Source organism: Kryptolebias marmoratus, linkage group LG7 (assembly GCF_001649575.2).
Source record: "Kryptolebias marmoratus isolate JLee-2015 linkage group LG7, ASM164957v2, whole genome shotgun sequence".
In the NCBI taxonomy this organism is placed as follows: Eukaryota; Metazoa; Chordata; class Actinopteri; order Cyprinodontiformes; family Rivulidae; genus Kryptolebias; species Kryptolebias marmoratus.
The window spans coordinates 2,215,567-2,238,672 of NC_051436.1; the positions used below are offsets into that span (position 1 = coordinate 2,215,567).

The 23,106-nt window shown below is 39.8% G+C and overlaps 3 protein-coding genes across 6 annotated transcripts; 2 read left to right on the forward strand and 1 right to left on the reverse strand.

Annotated features, from left to right (window-relative positions):
• LOC108251286 (protein NLRC3-like) lies at window positions 1-12,433 on the forward strand. Of its 2 annotated transcripts, none has more exons than XM_017441533.3 (10): window positions 1-114; window positions 2,588-2,704; window positions 2,964-3,083; window positions 4,181-4,244; window positions 4,341-4,569; window positions 4,689-6,486; window positions 7,806-7,979; window positions 9,444-9,617; window positions 10,330-10,376; window positions 11,698-12,433. In XM_017441533.3, the coding sequence occupies exons 2-10, from the start codon at window positions 2,631-2,633 to the stop codon at window positions 12,249-12,251; spliced, it is 3,234 nt and encodes a 1,077-aa protein (XP_017297022.1). In that variant the 5' UTR covers window positions 1-114; window positions 2,588-2,630; the 3' UTR covers window positions 12,252-12,433. The 2 variants fall into 2 exon arrangements, with proteins under 2 accessions (XP_017297022.1, XP_017297021.1); XM_017441532.3 differs by lacking the exon at window positions 1-114 and adding an exon at window positions 2,052-2,135.
• A 2,569-nt stretch (window positions 12,434-15,002) lies between these two features.
• On the forward strand, window positions 15,003-17,697 carry LOC108251288. 2 transcript variants are annotated; one of them, XM_037976486.1, is made up of 4 exons: window positions 15,003-15,250; window positions 16,137-16,183; window positions 16,286-16,648; window positions 17,041-17,697. In XM_037976486.1, the coding sequence occupies exons 1-4, from the start codon at window positions 15,156-15,158 to the stop codon at window positions 17,475-17,477; spliced, it is 942 nt and encodes a 313-aa protein (XP_037832414.1). In that variant the 5' UTR covers window positions 15,003-15,155; the 3' UTR covers window positions 17,478-17,697. The 2 variants fall into 2 exon arrangements, with proteins under 2 accessions (XP_037832414.1, XP_024858699.2); XM_025002931.2 differs by having other exon boundaries at window positions 15,005-15,250; window positions 17,038-17,697.
• Window positions 17,698-19,187: 1,490 nt separating this feature from the next.
• Window positions 19,188-22,344, reverse strand: LOC108251285. Of its 2 annotated transcripts, none has more exons than XM_017441530.3 (4): window positions 22,196-22,344; window positions 21,390-21,436; window positions 20,925-21,287; window positions 19,188-20,296 (listed from the first exon to the last, which is right to left on the reverse strand). In XM_017441530.3, the coding sequence occupies exons 1-4, from the start codon at window positions 22,198-22,200 to the stop codon at window positions 19,818-19,820; spliced, it is 894 nt and encodes a 297-aa protein (XP_017297019.2). In that variant the 5' UTR covers window positions 22,201-22,344; the 3' UTR covers window positions 19,188-19,817. The 2 variants fall into 2 exon arrangements, with proteins under 2 accessions (XP_017297019.2, XP_024858698.1); XM_025002930.2 differs by having other exon boundaries at window positions 19,188-20,299.
• Window positions 22,345-23,106: the final 762 nt, after the last annotated feature.

Consider the following 23,106-nt stretch of genomic DNA (forward strand, 5'->3'; position numbering starts at 1 on the left):
CTCACTGGGAGGCGACAGTTCGCTGTGCATGATGAGTCATTCTCTCCATTTCATGAAGTCACATCCTGGTTTCCAGCCGGTTAGTTTCCAGGAGGCAGCAGAAGATCTCCATCAGTAAGTTGAGAGTTTTTGAACAGAAGCTGCTTCTAGAAGAGTTGAATGTAAACATGGAATCATTGCTGTTGTTGATTCTCTATATTTCAGCTCTCTAATGTTAAACCTTGGTGTCTGTAAATGCAGCTCAGACTACCTGTAGCTCTTTGGAAGAAAACAGACTTTAGATGTTTAGAAACAGACAAAGATGCATCTTCTTTTTAAAGAATCAGATTCTTTATGTTAAATTATGATAATAAATAAGCGTTTGTGGTATTTCTGTGAATGGGAGCAGTTTCACATTCAGAAGAAGAAGGAAATCAGGGACACAGATGGATCTGCCTTCAGAACCAGCCCTCACTGAGCTCTGATGATTGGTTGATCTATTTATACTGCTTTAAAGGGGCAGTGTTGACAGTCAGTTCTGTGAATGCAGCATTGTCCTCCGTCTAACTCTGTCCTCTACGTCCTCTGTCCTCACTCCAACTCCCTCCATGTCCTCTCTAACTGCATCCATACATGTCCTCTTTGTCTCTAACATCCTTCTGTCCCTCCTCTGGACATGTCCAAACCTCTCTAACTTTATCTCCCAGTCCTTCAACCTGTGCTGGACCTCTGATGACCTCATTCCTAACCATGTCCATCCTCGTCCCTCCCAAGGACAACCTTGAGAGCCTTTCTTTTTTTCCAGTTTTGCAACCTAACTATTATTAGGTTATAATTATTATACTGCCTGCTTTAAGAGTGGTCTGTTGTTACAGTTTTGGTTTCAGTTTAAAGCAGAAGTAATGAAGGCGAGTTCAGACAGGTGTTTGCATATTATTTTCCTACCATATTTGACTGCAAAACCCCTGATCTCACCTTACAGAAGACACAGACACCACAGGTCTTTTTCACCACTTTGAACCCGTTTGTTGACCACCTGTCAACACAAATGGTGCACAAAACCTTAGCTGAGCTCTTTGACAAGTTTCAATAGGAACAAATTTCTCACACAGGCAGGTGAGAAGCCCACAGCTCACCTACAGAGGGGATTTCCACTCTGTGAAACGGTGCGTTCAGGTGCCCTCGGATATCAGAGATAAGTGCAGTCGACCTCATTATGTTTCTTAACGAATTAAAACTCAATAAAACTGACTCTCTGTTGTTCTGAGCTATTAAATGAGCTGTTAATCAGAACATTAAATACTTTTTGGATGAAAGTAGGACAACAGAACCTCTTCCTGCAGCTGCAGGATTCCTGAGGACACGCTGGTTACAGTTTAAAGTCAGGGTTGGAGACAAATCTTTAACTTTAAAATCAGAATTCTGACTCTCAGGAGAAGTAAAATTGGTTTCTTAAGGAATAAACAAAATATGTTTCTTAAGGAATGTTTGGAAGCTGGGAAAAAATGTCCTAAATGATGATGTAATATTTGGTAAAACAGAGTAATCATGTGGGGATTTTATATTTTTCCTATGAAAATGTTTTTTTTCTAACACTGACAGTAAAGTCGTTTAGTCAAACAAAGTTATTAGAAAAGAAAAAAGGAAATAAATACAGTTACAGATTAAATAAAGCAGTACTATGGAAATGTAAAAATATATACAGACGCATCCAAAAATACATCAGTTTAGATAGAAACAGCATTTATTGCTCCTGAGTTTGGAGTGAAAATAGGGAAGTGGATAAATGACAAACTATCAGTTTACAGGAGAAATGGAAAGAAAACAAAGCGTTCATAATAAGGAAACATAATCCATGTAAACGTGAACCCTGAGGAGGAGACGAGACTGTAGAGCACATTTTATTATGCTGCCAGAAATACAGACAGGAGGAAAATCAACTGATTCTAACTAAAAAAGAAGGTAAGGTTTGATCCAACTGAGTTAAAACAAAAATAATTCAAACACTGACAGTTATGACCAGTAGGTGGTGATATTCACCTGTTAGCTGTTTGTGATCTTCCATAAATGAGAAGAAGAAGAAGAAGAAGATCTGCTTTCTGTTCACTGGGGTGTGTTCTTCTGTTCTTCAGCTCTTTGGATTTATTGAACAGGCTGTGAGTTTTCTTAGATTCTTACAAGAACTTTATATTTATTGTTGTTGTTGTTGTTATTGTTTTATTTGTTTCTGCTCTCTGATGTCTCAGCTGATGTTTCTGGTTTTCACTGCTCGGTTTAAGTTTCATTTCCTGTTCTCAAACATTTGTATAACACAAAGTGAGATAAAGCAGCTGCTTCCTGTGAGACCTTTCACATTAAAACAGCATTAATGTTGGTTACAGGGTTTCCAGTTTCAGTCAGGTTATTAATCTGTGTGGCTTTGAAGCAGTTGTATGATATAAATGAAATAAAGTAGTTCCAGATGAGGAGTCTTTTTACTTCATCTGATGCATGAGTCAGTCTGACTCATCTGGAAACCAGGAAGGAAATGATTGGCGTCTATAAACAGATCCTGCAGCTGCTGCATTCAAACTGGGATCACTTCATCTGACAGCTGGTGTTTCTGCAGGAGACGGCGGGACGTGTTCCTGAGCTGATGTTCCTCCAGCAGCATGGATCCATGTGAGGACGGAGAGGAACGAGTCCTCCTGTGTGGAGAACATGAGAGCCGGAGCAAAGAGCAGAGGTGAGGTCTGCATCTCCTCCTGACTCTTCTTCACGTCCCATCAACACGCTGCCTTCATTCAATCTGATTCAGCTTATTCAACTTAGACGAGTGATGACTCAACAAGTTCAGATCAACCTTCTGCAGCTGAAATGAGTTTTATATAAATGTTAAAACTGTTCCAATAATGTAAATTCTTATTTATTTATATAATGCTTCGTAAAGATCAGGGTTTCAGGCTGTGAAAATGTCTTGTTTTAATAAAATGTTTCTCAATCAGGAATAAACAGAGTTTCAAACCTGTTTCTGGCCCTGAACCCAGCTGTGTGTCCTTCAAGAGCGACTTTTCAAAGGATATCATTTTTGATTTTAAACCAGACCAACCTCCTGCTTCAGATAGGTAAGCTGTATTTAAATATCGCAGCTGTGTAAAAACTAACAGTTTGAAATGGTTTTATTCAGTTATCCTAATTTTCTGTTGAGGAGATGATCTGAGATTATTCTACTACTTTTAGAGAGTCAGTGTTGGTGAACCTCTGCCCTTTTTTACTTCTGACAGATTCAGCCTTTCTGAAATCCTCTTACTGACCTGTTGCCAGTAAATCTTCCTCCAGATGTTTCCTGTTTGTATCATTTCCATTTCCCTGCCCCAACCTTTTAAAAATATGTTTCTGCCATCAAATTCAAAATTATCTTCTTCTTATTTATTTTTAATAGTACACTTTCTTAAACATTTGATATGTTTACTATAGTCCATTGGGAATAAAACTGGTTTATAAAATGTTTAATTGTTTTGGAATTGAGGTTATATTTTTGTTTGAGTTTTCCAAAGTTGCTGGAGGAGCTTTGCATATTACATCACCCTTCGTTATAGAATTAATGCCAAATTTCCTAATTTAACACTCTGGTATCCAATAGCCCAGTGATTCCCAAAGTTGTGGGTCAGTCAACACCAAGTAGGGGTCCTTAGATAATCTCCAGACATCAACTTACAATAAAAAACTTAGTTTTTATGCTGTGTTTGCACCATAATTGTTAAAAAAACTTGAAAAATAAGTCCATAAACTGATTAAAAAAATGTCATCATGGATGTTAAGACTGTTTGTGTTGTCTTTATGTCCTTATTTATTAGAGTCATTAGTGTTTTTGGATGTTTAAACAGCCGACAGATGGGGTCACACACCTTTGTCACTTTTATTTTATGAGTCGGAAGCTGAAAAGTTTGGGAATCACTGCAAAAGACGACTTATTTATTTATTAAAGTTTTTCTAATCAGCAGGTGGTGCTACTAAGCATTCAGAGCTTTTAGAAATGAATCATTTTTCAGCTCAGTCTGCTGGAAGGTTTCAGTGTTTTATGTAGCTTCCTGCAGCCATCACTGCTCCAAACACAGCGCAGAAACTCCAGAGACAAATGGTGTTTGAAACATAACACAACATGGATCTTTACTCTGTGTGGACGGATGTAATGTGATCTAATTCTTCATGACTGTTTCAGAGTCGAGCTTCCCAGGGTTCAGTCTGCCCAGCAGCATCAAACACAGCTGGACTCCATATTTATGGTCTGTACATGAACCACTTCTCCATCTGTTCCCTTTGCAGACCTCTGTAGTCTGTTTGACATGGATCTGATGACATTCATTAACATTCTGTTCCAGCTGCTGGAGGACAACATTGTCACTTTTGTGAAGAACGAGCTGAAGAAAATTCAGAAAGTTCTGAATCCAGATTACCCCGAAAGCTCAGAGAGTCAGAGTGAGGATGAGGAGGAGCTGGAGGATGAGGATAAGAACCAAAGAAAGAGCAGCAGGGAGGCGTTTGTTAGGATCACGCTGCACTTCCTGAGGAGGATGAAGCAGAAGGAGCTGGCTGACCGTCTGCAGAGCAGTAAGAAGCTTTCTCTAAAGATTTCACCGTTAAAGAGGCGTTTACTCATCTCAGCAGATGGAACAACAGAAATTCACACCTGTTGTTTTGTTACTTAACCTATATGTTTCTTTACTCAGAACTTCTTGCTGCAGTTTGTCAACAAAATCTCAAATCGTCCCTGAAGAAGAAGTTCCAGTGTGTGTTTGAGGGGACAGCTAAAGCAGGAAACCCGACCCTCCTGAACCAGATCTACACCGAGCTCTACGTCACCGAGGGCTGGACTGGAGAGGTCAACGATGAACACGAGGTCAGACAGATTGAAACAGCAGCCAGGAAACCACACAGAGGAGAAACAACCATCAGACAAAAAGACATCTTTAAACCCCCGCCTGGAAGACAGGAACCAATCAGAACAGTGATGACACTGGGAGTGGCTGGCATTGGGAAAACGGTCCTGACTCAGAAGTTCACTCTGGACTGGGGTGAAGACAAAGCTGTCCAGGACATTCATTTCATATTTCCATTCACGTTCAGAGAGCTGAATGTGCTGAAAGACAAAAAGTTCAGTTTGGTTCAGTTTATTCATCACTTCTTTAGTAAAACCAAAGAAATCTCCAGGTTTGAAGAGTTCCAGCTTGTGTTCATCTTTGATGGTCTGGATGAGTGTCGACTTCCTCTGGACTTCCACAACAATCAGATCCTGACTGATGTTACAGAGTCCACCTCAGTGGATGTGCTGCTGACGAACCTCATCAGGGGGAACCTGCTTCCCTCTGCTCGCCTCTGGATAACCACACGACCTGCAGCAGCCAATCAGATCCCTCCTGAGTTTGTTGGCATGGTGACAGAGATCAGAGGGTTCACTGACCCACAGAAGGAGGAGTACTTCAGGAAGAGGTTCAGAAATAAGGAGCAGGCCAGCAGGATCATCTCCCACATCAAGACGTCACGAAGCCTCCACATCATGTGCCACATCCCAGTCTTCTGCTGGATCACTGCTACAGTTCTGGAGGATGTGCTGAAAACCAGAGAGGGAAGAGAGCTGCCCAGGACCCTGACTGAGATGTACATCCACTTCCTGGTGGTTCATGCCAAAGTCAAGAAGGTCAAGTATGACGGAGGAGCTGAGGCAGAGCTCCACTGGAGTCCAGAGAGCAGGATGATGATCGAGTCTCTGGGAAAACTGGCTTTTGAGCAGCTGCAGAAAGGAAACCTGATCTTCTATGAATCAGACCTGACAGAGTGTGGCATCGATATCAGAGCAGCCTCAGTGTACTCAGGAGTGTTCACACAGATCTTTAAAGAGGAGAGAGGGCTGTACCAGGACAAGGTGTTCTGCTTCGTCCATCTGAGTGTCCAGGAGTTCCTGGCTGCTCTTCATGTCCATCTGACCTTCATCAACACGGAGGTCAACCTGTTGGAAGAACACCAACAAACACCTTCTGTGTTGTCTAAATTATTCAACAAAATAAAGCAAAAACATTTACACCAGAGTGCTGTTAAGAAGGCCTTACAGAGTCCAAACGGACACCTGGACTTGTTCCTGCGCTTCCTCCTGGGTCTTTCACTGCAGACCAATCAGACTCTCCTACGAGGCCTGCTGCCACAGACAGGAAGCAGCTCACAGACCAATCAGGAAACAGTCCAGTACATCAAGAAGAAGATCAGTAAGAATCTGTCTGCAGAACAAAGCATCAACCTTTTCTACTGTCTGAATGAACTGAACAATCGCTCTTTGGTGGAGGAGATCCAACAGTCCCTGAGTTCAGGACATCTCTCCACAGATGAGCTGTCTCCTGCTCAGTGGTCAGCGCTGGCCTTCATCTTACTGTCATCAGAAAACAATCTGGATGTCTTTGACTTGAAGAAATATTCTGCTTCAGAGGAGGCTCTCCTGAGGCTTCTCCCAGTGATTAAAGCCTCCAACAAAGCTCTGTAAGTACAAATAAATAAGGTTTTCATCGCAGAGGCTTGACCAAGTCACTGATCCTCTGTGTCAGGGCTGCAGTTTATCTAAAACTTACTGACGTCCAAATATCAGCAAGTGCAGTGTCGGTGTCACAGACGGTTATATTTCAAGTACCATGCATTTACAGGAGGTAGACAATGAAACTGAAACACCTGTCATGTTAGTGTGGGAGGTTTCATGGCTAAACTGGACCTGGTGGCCGATCTTCATTAATTGCACATTGCACCAATAAGAGCAGAGCGTGAAGGTTCAATTAGCAGAGTAAGAGCTCAGTTTGGCTCCAAATATTGCAATGCATACAACATTATGAGTGACATACCAGAGCTCAAAAGAGGAGAAACTGTTGGTGCATCTGTGACCAAGACAGCAAGTCTTTGTGATGCATCAAGAGCCACAGTATCCAGGGTGATGTCAGCAAACCACCAAGAAGGACGAACCACATCCAACAGGATTAACTGTCTGAAAGGGATGTTCCAGGTGTTTCAGTTTCATTCTCTAACCCCTGTATGTTCTGCTGCTAATAATATATTTGGACAATCTAAGAAACTCTCACTGGCTTTGATGCCCAAACCTAATTTAGATGGAAGAAAATGTGAGTTTACTGTAATTTATATTGTCATTGCAGCATTAAACAATAATATCACTCATAAAAAGCTTTTTATTTTTTAATAAAGTGCAGCTCTACTTTATATTTCATCACAATAACCAGAATTTAACTGAACTGGACTGAAACTGTGCTGATTGGTGGGGCTTGTATCGCTCCCATATTTATAATTATTTCCTTATTATAAGTTTGTGTTCCAGTTAGTTCATCTTTTAATTTCTGCCATTGCCTACATGAACTTCCTCCTGTTCGCTGTAGCTTCGGTGGTTTTTCCGAGTGGTAAAGGAAACTTTAATCACAAATGTAGGTTATGGAAAATCATGTGAGCTCAAACAATTTTAAAAACAGCTGCAGACATGGAGAAATTTGTTTTGTTTGTACGTTTTTGTTAAGGAAATAAAAACCCACAAAGGTCACTGAAATAACTTGAAACTGACTAAAGTAATAAAAAGAAGAAAATTACTAAAAATCAATGAATGAAAATCAGTCATTGATTTTGATTTTTAGTTCAGAATTATCTTAAAAAAACAAATAATGGTAAAAACTAGGTCATTTTTATGTGTAAAACCCTAAAATTGAAATTGGGTGGGCTTTTTTCTTGGGATAATGTCCGTTTTTAAACATAGAGATGGCAACAACATTGATTCATTTTTGTTAATTTTGTTAATCCTGTCTCTTCAGGCTTTCTGACTGTAAGCTCTCAGACAGAAGCTGTGAAGCTCTGGCGTTGGTTCTCAGCTCCAGCTCTTCTGGTCTGAGAGAACTGGATCTGAGTCACAACGAGCTGCAGGATTCAGGAGTGAAGCTGCTGACTTCTGGGTTGAAGAGTCCTCACTGCAAACTGCAAACTCTCAGGTCAGATCAGGTTTCAAAGCCTCTGTCATACAAATAATTATCCATCTTCCTGGAAGATTTCCGATTTCATACAATAAAGAAAATTTATTTAAAGTGATGCAGCTTTAATGCGATCCCTTTTGCCGCTGAGAGTCCCAGGTCTGGTCCTGTAGCTCACATTTATGATGCGCAAAACCAGGTGATTGCAAACTAAAAAGGCTGAAATTCATGTATGCATTTGGTGGCTTTTATTGCATCTAACAGTGGTGTCCAATCCTGGTCCTGGAGGGCCACTATCCTGCAGGTTTCAGATGTTTCTCTGCTCTTCAGCAGATCTTCATGTTCTGCAGAAGCCTGTTAATCACTCACTCATTCAAATCAGGAGTGTCGAAGCAGGGAAACATCTAAAACCTGCAGGACGGTGGCCCTCCAGGACCAGGGTTGGACACCCCTGTTATATAACGCCACAAAAAAAGGAGGAGGAGATGATACGAATGAATTGACTGCAGGATAAACTGGAAAAACATATAAAACAAAACAAGTAACGTGGTGTGACGGTGCAGTCAGCCTGAAACTCAACAAACATCCGTGCCATAGGAGAGCGCACGCTTATACATGCACATGCCTAACCCACGTGAACCCCGCCCCTTAACACACACACACAACCGCTCCCTGCACCTCACTCAGACACACCCGTTCCTCTAAACTAACCTTTAAATATGTGTTTAAGATGCTGCTGTAGCTTCCTGAGGGGTGCAATCGAAGCAACTAGACTTCTCTGGATTCTTGAAGACATTTCACCTCTCATCCAAAAGATTTCTTCAGTTCTGACTGTGGGCTGGGAGTTCCAAGTCATCATAACGATCACAATAATAGGACGATTAAGGTCACATGAGTTGCCGACCCCCTCCATCCTGTGAGGAGTCATTTGGGTCTTTGACACTTGTTAAACGAGGCCAACGTGTTTTTATTTGTAGACTTCAGTGTTGAGGTTTTCATCTCTCTCACTGTGTGCTGTTTGGTGCCTCAAGTCCTCTTATTCAGGACTCGGGACTGACAGGAAGTAACCCGGCCTTGTTTTAGGACCGTTTTGTGTCAGCATCAAACAGCACATGTATTTGGATACATGCACAGTATTGATGTGACAGTGAAAAGCACCTTACATGTATGAAGCAACAATATCATCATGTCAGTTATTAGTTCACCTCTTAGCTTTCTGTTTCTGTTCTGGTGTGTTTGTCTGGATTTCCAGACATTTGGTTTTAAAGTTGAACCTCAGCAAGAAGTGGGGAGTAATTGTGTCTTCTCCTGCTGCCTTCCTAGAACTTCTCTGGAAAATGTCTTTGGTTCATGTCTTTAATGCAAACTGCAGAATATATTGCCAAGTTGTTTCAAAAATCAGTTTTTAATCATTTATTTTTCTGATTCTTCCATGAGTTGAATACATTTTTATACAACTAATCTAAATTCTTTTTTTCCTGTTAGACTTCAGTTCTGTAAGCTTTCTGGGAGCACTTGTGAAGTCCTGGCATCGGTTCTCTGCTCCCCGTCCTGTGATCTGATGGAGGTTGACCTGCGTAACAACGACCTGCAGGATTCAGAGGAGAAGCTGATGCCCGGTGGACCGGAGACATCAAACTGCACGCTCGAAATTTTCAGGTGAGGATTCATCAAACTGTTTCTAATGAGATGAGCAATAAGAAGGTTGTACTGTTCCTCAAATTACAGTGAAGTATGGCAGAGAAAACAACTCTTTAATACCCTGTTGATTTTGTTTATTAATGTTTTTATCCTGCATGTGTTTAAAACACAACTGTCCACAATGTTGTGCTTGGATGCAACAGATCAATAGCCCCAAACAAATCTACAGCAGAACGGCTCAAAAAGAAAAGAGTCAAAGTCCAGAAATGATTGAAATGCTTTGCTGGGACCTTCAGAGAGCTGAGCAGAAGCCAGTCTCTGCAAACCTCAATCAACTGAAGCAACTGTGGAAAGAAAAAATGGGCTAAAAGTCCTCCACAATCATGGGAGAGACTGATGAATTCAGCCAGGAAACCACTACTGAGCGTTGTTGCTGTTATTGTTTAGTCTTATTGAGCCACAATTGTCTCATTTGCAAAAAAAAAAAAAACCTTTTATGCACAAATAAAACAATACAATCAATGAATTGTGTAGAATATATGACACAGTAAAGGTGGAAAAAGGTTTAAAGGATTTATTTTGGTCTTATTTATCACAAAAACCTGGCATTTTACCAGGGGTGTCTAGACTTATATCCACTGTATATGTACAAATGTGTGTGTACAGATATAGTTTGTTTGCATGCTGAAGGAGACAGATCTGACACCCCCCCCCCTCGCTCTCATTTCAGGGGGGAATCTGCTGGAGTTCGATGGCTGCAGCCTGGTCTGAGGAAATGTAAGTTTTTCATTTGATCTATGACTCGTCGTAGACGTGAGTATCATATTTAATCTGGGCTTTTAATGATTTATTTGAACAGTTCTTTTTCAACTAAGTGAAAAGAACTCAGTGGGAAAGGCTGTTGGAGCCATTTCTAAACAAGATAATCAGGTTGAACAATTATACACAAGTAGTAGTTATTTAGACGTGTCTCCACCTTGACAAGGTCTGGAAGACGACCCAAACTGTCCCCTTTAGATGAAAGGACATAGGTCAAGATGTTCAGGATCCACCAAGGAACCACTACAGCTCAAGCCTGCCATGAGCTGGGACCTCCTGGAACACCAGAGTCCCTGTCCACAGTCAGGCCGGTTTTATATCATGATGGACTGAGAGGACCAAGACAGAAGCCGCGCCTCCAAAAGCCACACCTTCAAGCTGCAGCGGCCCACGTGGACAAGCCAAATGTCTTCTGGACAAAAGTTTGATGTTCAGATGAGACAAAGATTGAGCTTTTTTTGGCCACTGTGACAAGAAGCATGTTTGGAGGAGTCAAACCAAAGAACACTGCCAACTGTCAAGCATGGTGGTGGAAGCATCATGCTATGGTACAAAGTAATGAAGGAGGAGGACTACCTTCAAATTGTTCAACTTCACCACAAATCAACAGCTGGATGATTGAGATTTGGACACTGTGATCCCAGACAAACATCAGAACTGGTTTCTGATTGGATAAAATGTCAGAACTGGTTTCTGATTGGATAAAACATCAGAACTGGTTTCTGATTGGATAAAGCATCAGAACTGGTTTCTGATTGGATAAAGCATCAGAACTGGTTTCTGATTGGATAAAATGTCAGAACTGGTTTCTGATTGGATAAATCCAGCTAACATAAGACTTCTGGATCGGCCTTTTTAAAGCCCTGATACTTATAAGCTGGGTTTGAACTCCAATTGCCAATTCTTCAAAGAACAGTGATCAAATATCAGCCAGAATTATTACCAGAAGCTTGATGATGGATACAAACAGTGTGTGGACGAGATGCAACTCGTCTGAGGACATTTAACCAAATATTAGAGGGGACAGATGGATTAGAGCATGTATGTATAATTGTGACCTTGTGTGGATTTTAAAAATCCACAATAAAGTGAAACTTGTGCAGCCAAGTCGTCAGTGAAGGCGTATGTTGCAGAGTCATTCCACCCTGAAAAAGAACTGTTCAAACTGTTTAAAAGCCCAGAATAAATATGATATCTGTTCCCATTATGACTGGATTCAAACCTTTAACCACGACTGTAGATCAGTAACTGCAGCTGGATCGTTTGTTCTCTTCATCAGATTCCCGGCAACCTAAAATCGACAAAAAAACCGTGAACAGAAACCTGAAACTGTCTGACAACAACAGGAAGGTGCTGCACGTGGCCGAGGAGCTGTCTTACGCTGATCATCCAGACAGGTTTGATTTTGATCCTCAGCTGCTGTGTAAAGACGCTCTGACCGGTCGCTGTTACTGGGAGGTGCAGTGGAAAGGAAAAGTATCCGTATCAGTGAGTTACAGAGGAATCAGCAGGAGAGGAGGCAGTAACGACTGTGTCTTTGGATCCAACTCTCAGTCCTGGAGTCTGCGCTGCTCAGACGATGGTCATTACTCTGCCTTGCACAATAACACACAAACACCCATCTCCTCCTCCTCCTCGTCTTCCTCGGCCTCTAACACAGTAGCAGTGTACGTGGACTCTGCCGATGAGATTCTGTCTTTCTACAGTGTCTCCTCTAACTCTCTGTTCCACCTCCACACCTTCAGAACCACATTCACTGAGCCTCTTTATCCAGGATTTGCTCTGTCGTCGTCTGGTTCCTCCGTGTTTCTGTGTTCAGCCCGTTCCTGTTAGAGAAACAGCCACTCCACGACTTGGATTTGTGGGATTTTATTTTGAAACAATCATGTTCCCAACGTGCCTCTATTCTCTGAAAGATCCACCTGACTGCATAATCTGTTTGTGACTGAGGTTTAAATACATTACATGCTTGTATGTTAATGAGAAAACATCAATAATAAAAAAAACACACTTTCTTTTGTGACTGTTTATTCTGATAGTAATTAAAATTAGTTACCAGGACTTTGCTGAACATCTCAAGTTTCCTGACACTAAAAATAAAAGCATTTTCTTCAGAACAAAAATAAAATTGTACAGCTGGTTTGGACTTCTTCCCCTTCAGGACCTCTTCAGGACCTGCCTTGCTCTCTGTAGGTATTTGGAGGCTGACTTCCTTCTTGTCTCATCCTGGCTGCCATTTGTCTGCGGTGAGTCAAGGTACCTGTAGCTGTCCTGGATATCTTCAGTGTTGCCTTCAGTTGTGATTATTTGCCTCTTTGACACCATTCAGCTGCATTTATAAAGCCTGAAGGACAAACCAATGTCCCCGCTGTATATCCTGGTAAGGTGACCAGATTTTTTAGATTTTTTTTCTTTATTTTTTAGGTTGTGTCTTTGTCTTGTAAAGGACTCAGTACTGTCATTGTTCTACTGTATGTGGAAAAAACAATAAAATAGTTTCATTAAAGTATAGCTAAAGCATGCATGACTGAAAAACAGCAGAATTAGAAAAAAAATCTGAATAATATAAATAAAATATAGTCTTTCATTTTCAGTTAGAGTTCAGTTATTGTAATAATGCAGAGAGAATAAGACATTTAAACGTCTCTGAGACCAACTGGATGGGAGACTTGTTAATAATTAAACTATATTCCTGTTATTAATGATGTGCCCCCACTTCATTTTGTTAAACATCATCATTAAACTAAATGAGTAAAAACAGTCTTATCCTCATCAGTATGCTGTCCTCTGGCTGCAGAAGGCAGAATAATAAAGCTGATATGCAGGTTTGGATGTGACCTGCGCCGATCTGAGGACTGACTTTAAATAAAACCGACAAATGCCTCCATCTTCTGGGCATCTGGAAAAACTGCAACTGTGCACAGCAAGGGTGGCCAACCCTGGTCCTCAGGGGCTCCATCCTGCAGGTTTTACTTGTTCCTCTGCTCCAACACACCTGATCTGAATCAGTGGGTGATTAACAGGCTTCTGCAGAACATGAAGAGGTGATTTAACCATGAATCAGGTGTGTTGGAGCAGAGAAACAAGGAAAACCTGCAGGATGGAGGCCCTGAGGACCAGGACTGGACACCCATGGTGCATAGACACAAACATGCATGTTTTATCACTCAGTCAACATGTCAGCTGTAACAGATTTATTGTTATTTCTGTCAATTTAATATTTTCAAAAAAAGAAAGGTTGTAAATATAAATCATTCAAACATGATTTTTACACAGTTATAAATATGCAATGGCAAATACAGCTGAACTTAAAATATTTTTACATACTTAAAAATAGTCACTTCCTGTTTATGGCTGGTCTGATTACTACTTTATATACTTTTACATAAACATGAGTTAGAACCTGACTGCAGAATCCTCCGAAGCTTTTGAATTTACTTGATTTCTGTGAAATAACACAAAAGTTTTACATATAATTTACCTTTTTCAAAAAACCCTGAAATATGATTTCAAAAGACAAACTATCTGACATTAAAAACTGTAAATTCAAAAAGGGTTTACATATTGTCTAGGAATACATAGGAATTTGTCCACAGGAACGTCCTCCTAGCTTCTCTTTCTGTTCTGTTTTGTGAACAAATATGTGAAACATGTTGACAAACCCCTGACGTAACGCAGAGATAAGAATCAAACTCTTCCTCCAGCCTGTCACTGAACGCTGCAGACTGACAGAATCTGAGTTTAAAAAGTGGCACACTCTGATATTTAACTCTTGATGTGTTTTTACTGTTTTTAAAATGCAAAGTGATTTAATTACATTTTCAGCAGATGGCATAAAGGTATGGAGCTAAATTGGGGCCAAATGTTTTGTTATTTTGAAAAAAGAAATTTCATTAAATTAACAAAACATTTGGCTCCAATTTAGCAACACAGATTCAAAGATAAAGCAGCCAAGAATTTCACGACACGTAATCATTAAAATTTAAATAACGCCAGATCATTTCTGCGGTCGCTCCTCCACATTATGAAGCGCCAAACTTGGAAAAAAACGGACCAAAGTATGGTTCATATTCAGCGCCTCTGACGCTGACAGACGCCGTCACACAGGTGAACAAACGCTCCCGCCAGCAGACAGAGTGCATAAAAACAATATGTCACAAAAACCTGCAAAGTGAGCTAGAATATCTCCGTCTTTTAAACGTGCTGAAAGTGGTTCTGATGGCGAGGAGGAGCAGGAGGACGAGATCTTTCTTTCACCTGAAGAAGGTCCAAGAACAAAAGGAGCCCAAGAGCTTCACAGCTATGGAGGACCAACACTGACAGAATTAAATATAAAAGCAGAAATAAATAATTAATATGCTTAAAATGCACCAATTAGCAAAACCGTGTCTTCAGAAACCTGCAGAATGCAGTTGAGAGATTTCTCTGAAACATCTCACCAGGAACTGTTGTCAAATACAAACAAGGAGGCACTAAAGTGCAAAAACAATTAAACTTGTCAAACAGCTTCACCACAGGAAGGCCAACTGACATCATCCGTCAGGAAACAGAACAATAAATCAGTTCCCGAGCAAACTGAGTTATAAAGAAAATGGCAGCACATTGGAAAACAAGACATGAAGTTATAAAATAAAGGTTGTTTTTTTTGTGTAACATACAGTGAGAATTAAAGGGTGTGACGTACAGTAACTGAAAACAAAACTCTGAACCCTCCCAACCACATTCCTCCGATTTTAGATGCAGCACAACTTTTATTTCCCTCTTCAGTCACCGGCGCTTCTGAAGAAGCTGCTTTGTTCATCTGAGAGGAAGATTTATCCACAGCAGTCTAAGTATGTTTACTTCCTTTGATTCCTTTTGTCTGTTTTGACAGTTTAGTTGTCACTGAAGTTACTTTTATTCCTATCAGGCATGTTCGAACACCTTTAAAACTGCTGTGTAGCTTTTGATAGTTTCTTTTTTACTAGTATGATTGTTGATACAGCACAAAAAACAGTGTTCATGCTAACCTGTTAAATTCTAAAGTAGAAAAACAAGGAAGCAGCAAAAACTTGGATTGATTTGTGTTGATTTGAGCTGCTGTCGGATCGTGGGGAACTGCTGCAGCGTGGGAAAATGTGTGTGACCCTAAAGACTCACAACAAATATTATAATTTCAAAACTGTGCAGTGAAATGGGTGGCACAGTGGTGCAGTGGTTAGAGCTGTCGCCTCGCAGCAAGAAGGTCACAGGATTGCTTCCAGGCCTGGGGCTTTTCTGGGTGGAGTTTGCATGTTCTCCCTGTGCTCACGTGGGTTTACTCTGGTTTCATCCCACATAACTCTAAAACTGTCTCTAGGTGAGAGTGTGAATCTCGTTTGTCTCTATGTGTCCCTGCGATGGACTTGTGACCTGTCCAGGGTGTCCCCCGCCTCTCTCACAGTGACTGCTGGAGACGGACAAAGCTCCTCTTGACGGGGAAAGGATTTTAAAGAATTTTAAAACTAAAATTTCTTTAATTTATCAGTTAAAAGTGGCACCACCTTGTGGCAGCAGCATATTCCTGCAGCACCTCAGGTTTTAAATGTTGGGTTTGTTTTAATCAGCACCAAAATTTAATTCTGTGTTTTATTGTCTGCGCTGATTATGCAAAGTAATAAAATGAAGTCAAACTGTAGATGTGTCTTCTTGTTGTCCTGAGTGACCTTTGACCTGAGGTGCTGCTGTCTCCTCTCACAGGATGAAGATGGTCCTGCTGCTCCTCATCCTCCCCTCATGTCTCTGTGGTCAGTTTCCATCTTCCTCAGCCTCTGTAGATGGAGTTTAAAGCCTCCCATGTTCCAGTTCTCAGTGTGTCTGCTCCTCTCTTTCCCTCTCTGTCTCCTCAGCACCAACATTTGTAGTGAATGTGACCCAGAGCTCCTATCAGGCAGAGGAGAAGCACAGCATCACCCTGGAGTGGACCTTCAGCACCAAACCTCACAGCTGCTTAAACATCAACTTCATCATGGTTGTCTTGGTAACTGATCACAGACTCTCAGTCCTGTATCACGAACATGATGGAGTCGAGGTGTCAGAGTCTCAGGATGGACAGTTTGCAGGACGAGTCCAGAGTGACAAAGACGTCCTCAGAGAAGGACGGATCAGACTTCATGTGTCCAGACTCAGGACTGAAGACTCTGGTCTGTATGTCTGTGAAATGAAGACGGACTGTGGTTATGGCTCAGAATCATGTCGACTTAATGTTTCTGGTGAGTTGATTCAATAGATTTCATCAGCAAAAAAACACCAAAGCACCAGTTTCTCTGTTTTGACTTTCAAAACATTTTTTTAAACTGATTTCCTCTTAAATAACTTTTTATTGTTTCATGATAATTGTGAATAGTTTCTCCTATGAAATAGTTTTACCCTGTGAGTAAAATATTCTTGATAGTTAATGCTAAAGTAAGTTAAATATATCATGTTGCAGTCGTGTGACTTGCAGAACTGACAGTTTAAGTGTTTCTGGTTGTGTTGTCCATAAAGTATTTTCATGACATTTGAAATGCATCAGGCACAACAATTTCATCGACAACTGATCAGGATTTACTGACAGCTAAATATGATAATATTTCCTAATTTTTAATTCTTTTTTTTCCAGCAGCTGAGGATTTCTCCCAACCTCAGGGACCGACGGTGGATCCACAACCAGACAGTGGAGGAAGAATCGGCTTCTACATTTTCCTGGGACTGACAGCAGCAGCAGCAGCAGTTCTGGTTGTTGTTGTCCCAATAAAGTTTCCATTTAGTAAATCCGTTCAGAGCAAATCAGACAAGAAGTCACCTTCAACCTCAAATACACCAGAGAACATGAGGAAACAACAAAAAAACCGCTTGTCAGATAAAGATCTGGTGGACATGAATCGAGCAGAAAATGACCAAATGTTGTTGAATCATGATTCTATCCAGCCTTTTAAAGCGGTGTCACTTTATGGCCAACAACCCCAAAATATGGGAGTCAGATACAACAAGGATACAACAACAATTAAAGAATCAGTTATTTTCCAAAAACAAAACACCAACAACAAAAAAACAAATTAGCTGAAGTGTTGGGAGTTTATTGTGTACCAGATTGGTCATCTCAGTGTCTCAGCTTTGTTAACATTTTGATCCTATACTGTAACTCTACTATGATGGATATAATTCACACTTTGATGTAAACTTGTAAAATTTCCTTTAACAGCCATCACTGTTTGTTTTCTTTCATTGTAGATGAGATTAGATTACAACCAATTGTTGTCTTTTAATGATTAAATAAAAATTTTAACAAGAAGCCTCATAAGTCTGAGTTTTACACCAGAACATCTCTGTAATTAGTCGTTATTTCTTTGCCTAAAGTAGGATCATTTTGATTTAAAATGATTTGAGGTGATTAATTTGCACAGTCTGCACTTTGGGGGGTTGAAGGCAGCCAAGAGCCGCCTGCAACTCCCCCAGCCGTGAAAACACGTTTCTGATGCATGAAACGCCCGCTTTGAAAAGACAATAATAATAACAATAATTTTAACTTATTTAGCACCTTATTTAGGATCCAAAGATTCTTAAAAAGGGGTTGGTTTCATTTGCCTAAAGTGATTACCACTTGATTAAAACAGAACAACTTTTTGCTCAAAAATGACTTGAATCTGTTGAAGAAAGTTATACATTTGTCATGACAGGTGGTTGGAGGATTTGGATCAGGCAGACACCGGGAGCTCAAAATGAAACTAGTTTATTTAAAAGAACAAAAACTAAAAGCAACAGGGACGAAAACACAAGGAAACCAGCCAGTGAATGGAAGGAGATGAATGGGTTTTAAAGGCTGAGGCTAACGAGGAAGTGGAAACAGGTGACTGATTAGTAACACGGAACAGGTATGAGAGGAAGAGGAGGAAGAGGCTGACTGACATGGGAGGAAAGTGATGAATAATTCAAGCACTTATTAAATATTTAAAACATACAAAATTAGCTGAGAGGATTTAGTATGTATGTGTGTGTGAGTGTATAAGTATATATATAATTTAGTTATTGAAGATATATAGAAAATGAGTCTCTGAATTACATCTCCGTCCAGTTGATGGCGGTAATACACAAAGTTTGTAAACTGCCAGAAAAGGCTATAAGAAGAAGAAAAGTGATGGCACAGGGAGCAGACTACACAACAACTTACAACATAAGAAACTAAACACAGAAACAACAAACTTAATACAAAATAAACTGAAAAAATATCTCAAATCCTCACAACATTTAACATTAAAGCAAGTTAGTCCTTTTTACCTTCACAGAGTGATTGGTTTGCATTTATAACAAATCAAATATTAATCTACATGTTTTTGTTTTTTTAGTAAAACATCTGGTCAATCTGCCCACATTGATCTGTTTAATGTGGGAAACAGTTTTAAAATAGATAAAACTTACTCAGATCTAAAAAGCTGCAGCTCAGTATAATATATCAGTAAAATGAACTAACAGGAAGACGGCTGCTCCAGTAAATAAATTACGTTTCTCAGTCTTCATGTTCTCCTTCATTAAGCTGATTAATTTAGTTTTTTGGTTGTCTGTCATGGCTGGAAGTAACTGTAAAATAATAACATTGTCAACTTATGACTAGTAAGAATGATGAAAAAAAATGTATGGATGCTTAGGAGCAAATAGAAATGTCTTTTCTGTATATTTTTTATTTTTAAATGTTAATATTTCAAATAGAAGGACTGATTTTTTTTTTAAAGTCATGTTTTGGTTCTAGCAAGTCTGTAGCACAGATGAAAAATATCTTGTATAACATTTTTTTATTCTACAATAATATGACATAAATATTATAATGACAGGAATACAAAAACAACGACTAAACTAAACCAAATGACAAAATAAAAGAAACAATAAACCCAAAATGAGTTACAGGATAACCAGGAACATGAAAAAACAGTAACCTTAAATACGAAAAGAAACTCAAAGAAAACCGAAAACCCATTTAGATTCTGTCCCCAGCTTCACCCAGAACAATGGAAAAACTCAATATTTAATTTAATTCAGCTTATTTATATAGCGTCCATTCACAACAAAGATCATTTCAGTGCACTGTAAAAAACATTCACATACATTATAAAAAGTTATCTTTCTAAGGAAGCCAGCAGACAGGAATAAATCTTCACTTCTTTGCAATCTCCCAAGAAAACAGATGGATGGATAACTGGTTCTAGTCTTGCTTCAGCCACAGTAAAAGATAAAACAAAACAGTAATAACTGTGAAAGAAAGCAAAGAAGCAAAAACTATGACGTGCTTACATCAGTTAGAGAACTGAAATGATCACAGTAAAGTTAGCAGATGATCCAAATGTTAACAAAGCTGAAACACTGAGATTACAGGCATCATCTGTACACAATCACCTCCCAACACGTCTGCTAATTTATCTTCTTTGGTAAGTTAATTGAGTCTTTAATATTTGCTTCAACTTTGTTGTTGTTTGGGGATTCTGACTTGTTGACGCGCCGGTTTACAACGGTAACATCACCATAAAGTGACACCGCTTTAGAAGGCCGGATGGGATCATGATAAGGAAATGGATCAGTTTCTGTTGGATCAGTTTCTGTTGGATCAGTTTCTGTTGGATCAGTTTCTGTTGGATCAGTTTGTGGTAAAATCACATCCAATAGATCTTGATCTGACCAACACTGGTCAGTTTTTGTTGTAGCAACATGTTTATTATTTGGATGTGAGTCTGGTCCGCTGTGAGTGGATTTAGTAAAAAACCATCGTATGAAGCAGATAACCACCAGAAGTGCTGCGGCTGTCAGTCCTAGGAAGAAGTAGAAGCCGATTTTTTCTCGACTGCCTGCTTGTGGGTTCAACGTTGATCTCTGAGCTCGGAAAAGTGTAGCGGCTGCTGGAAAAGATAAAACAATAAAGGAAATTCATGTAAATACAAAACATTTTACTCATCGGAAAAATTTGTTAGTAATTTTGTCAGTAAAATTCTGCTCCTGCTGTAGTTTCTGTCTCTGGTTTGGTATTTATTTGAACTGAAATGGAAATGTTGTCTTAATAATTGAAAAAAATAATGTCATTAGAATATTATCCTCAAATAAGAGCCTAAAAAAGCTGAGATGTTCTTCTGACGTGTCTATCTAGGGCAGGGGTCTCCAATCCTGGTCCTCAGGGCCTCCATCCTGCAGGTTTTCCTTGTTTCCCTGCTCCAACACACCTGATTCAGAGGTTAAATCACCTCTTCATGTTCTGCAGAAGCCTGTTAATCACACATTGATTCAAATCAGGTGTGTTGGAGCAGAGGAACAAGGAAAACCTGCAGGATGGTGGCCCTTTAGGACCTGGGTAGGAGACCCCTGATCTAAGGTAAAAGCAGAAACAAGTACGTTGTTGAAAATATATTCTGTTTAAAAACCCAATAAGGTCAAATAAACTATATGTTAGACTTAAAAAACAACAATATTTTAGCTTTATAAAGATGAAATACTTTCGAGGCACACTTCACATCGACTGAGTGAACTCACCAGTGACCATGAGTTGGCATTTTTCAGAGCCGAAGCCGTAATCTGTCTTTACATCACACAGATACAGACCAGAGTCTTCAGTCCTGAGTCTGGACACATGAAGTCTGATCCGTCCTTCTCTGAGGACGTCTTTGTCACTCTGGACTCGTCCTGCAAACTGTTCACCTTGAACCTCAAACATCTCAACACCTTCATATAACTGATAAAAGACTGAGAATCTGTGATTCTTAATAAATTTACATTCGATATAAAGGACATGATAGGATCTGTGAGGTTTGGTGCTGAAGGTCCACTCCAGGGTGATGTTGTGCTTCTCCTCTGCCTGATAGGAGCTCTGGGTCACATTCACTACAAATGTTGGTGCTGAGGAGACAGAGAGGGAAAGAGAGGAGCAGACACACTGAGAACTGGAACATGGGAGGCTTTAAACTCCATCTACAGAGGCTGAGGAAGATGGAAACTGACCACAGAGACATGAGGGGAGGATGAGGAGCAGCAGGACCATCTTCATCCTGTGAGAGGAGACAGCAGCACCTCAGGTCAAAGGTCACTCAGGACAACAAGAAGGAACATGTTGCAAGCCCATCACAGGTTCACATGAAGACAAACAAGTCTGAAAACCATCCATGCACTCACTCACACCTGGTGTAAATTTAGAGCCACTAATTAACCCAACTTATACTCTTGGTCTGTGGGAGGAAAACTTAAACTACACAGAAAGGCCGAGACGAGAACCACCGAGCTTCTTGCTGCGAGGCGACAGCTCTAACCACTGATCCACCCCCGCTGCTGCAGAAAACATGAAAGGTATTTGAATAATGAGACAAGATAAGGAGTTCCCCCAAGTTTCTATCTCCACTCCTGCAAACTATTCACTCTGTAGAAAATATGTGCAAGCAGGACAAGTAAAACCAGTGACTAAATAGAAACGTAACACACACAAAACTCTACTAATTTGTTTATAAACTAAGTGTAAAATCTACAAAATTACCGTTAATAAAAAGAGCTATGACACAAGTTATAGTTAATTGAGTCTACATAAATCTGAAGTTCTGCCAGGACTGGAAGTGAAAGTATTTGGTTCTGTTCGAATCCATGCAGAGAAATCACATTCAGCCACATTTTTAACTAGAAACTGTACAAAGTTTGAGGAGTCTCCACAAATCCTCAAACATTGTTCACGATACTTCAAGTAGTTTTCAAAGAATCCTCACACAGATTGAAGTTAATATATATAAAAAAGACTGACAGAAGTTAAGCGACATACTTACCTCATTTTCTGTCAAACAGCTGTTTCATTAAATCCAAAACGTCATCGATCACAGAGTTAAACCGTGGCTGAAACTCAGAGCAACGAAGAAGTAGGAGGTTCACATTCATCAGAGTTCCTGAATATCAAGCTTCTCCAACCTGTGCACGCACTTTGTGACGCTCTGATTGGTTTGTCAAAATGCTTTGGCAGGGATAAGTATTTCCTCATGACAGAAAAGGAAAAACAAAAACAAGTTCCTCCTTGTATAGGGTTGAGTTCTCTTTAACAGTGGAATGGGTTATTGTCATTAAAACTGTACAATCGTTATTATTACAACTGTATGTTATAATTAACTCCAACATATAGTTTCAGCTGAAGTTACTGGATATAACACAGTCAGCAGTTATAGTATACATGTTTGTTTAAAGCTAATGAAATGCCAATAACAACAACATACCAGCCATGAAAACTTTATTGTGTTAGGGTAAACTTAAATATTAAAACTCAAGATCTCTTGATTATTTAATTTGTTTGTCAATCTGCTGCAACCTGCTGACTGCTCAACACAACATCTGCCAAAACCCCTCATCTCAAAAGGGAATTATTACTATTATTTTTATTATTATACCTTTTTAAGTACAAGTCAAGACTGAACTACTTTGTAAGTTATATCAAAGTTTTTAATCAGGTCACCATTAAAACAGTAATGGCATTGCAATCTTCACAAATTAAAGTGGACACAAGAAAGTGTTATTAAACTATAAGTTCAGACAAATATAAGTTCTGGTGGAAATCTTAACAAGTAACAAAGGCAGCTGGAATAAAAATGGTAATAAACTCCAGTGGTTGTGCCACCATGAGGACAGGGAATCAAACAGGTACAATTATAAAACCTGTAAAAAGTATAAAAACAAACTTTAGGATGTTCTT

Coding starts and splice junctions, on each gene's coding strand:
- LOC108251288 (XM_025002931.2), top strand. CDS start 15,156: ATGCAGCACAACTTTTATTTCCCTCTTCAGTCACCGGCGCTTCTGAAG. Junction 16,184..16,285: donor CCTCCCCTCATGTCTCTGTG/GTCAGTTTCCAT, acceptor CTGTCTCCTCAG/CACCAACATTTGTAGTGAAT. Junction 16,649..17,037: donor ATGTCGACTTAATGTTTCTG/GTGAGTTGATTC, acceptor TTTTTTTTCCAG/CAGCTGAGGATTTCTCCCAA.
- LOC108251286 (XM_017441533.3), top strand. CDS start 2,631: ATGGATCCATGTGAGGACGGAGAGGAACGAGTCCTCCTGTGTGGAGAA. Junction 4,570..4,688: donor GGCTGACCGTCTGCAGAGCA/GTAAGAAGCTTT, acceptor TTCTTTACTCAG/AACTTCTTGCTGCAGTTTGT. Junction 6,487..7,805: donor AAAGCCTCCAACAAAGCTCT/GTAAGTACAAAT, acceptor CTGTCTCTTCAG/GCTTTCTGACTGTAAGCTCT.
- LOC108251285 (XM_025002930.2), bottom strand. Junction 21,288..21,389: donor CCTCCCCTCATGTCTCTGTG/GTCAGTTTCCAT, acceptor CTGTCTCCTCAG/CACCAACATTTGTAGTGAAT. Junction 20,300..20,924: donor ATGCCAACTCATGGTCACTG/GTGAGTTCACTC, acceptor TATCTTTTCCAG/CAGCCGCTACACTTTTCCGA.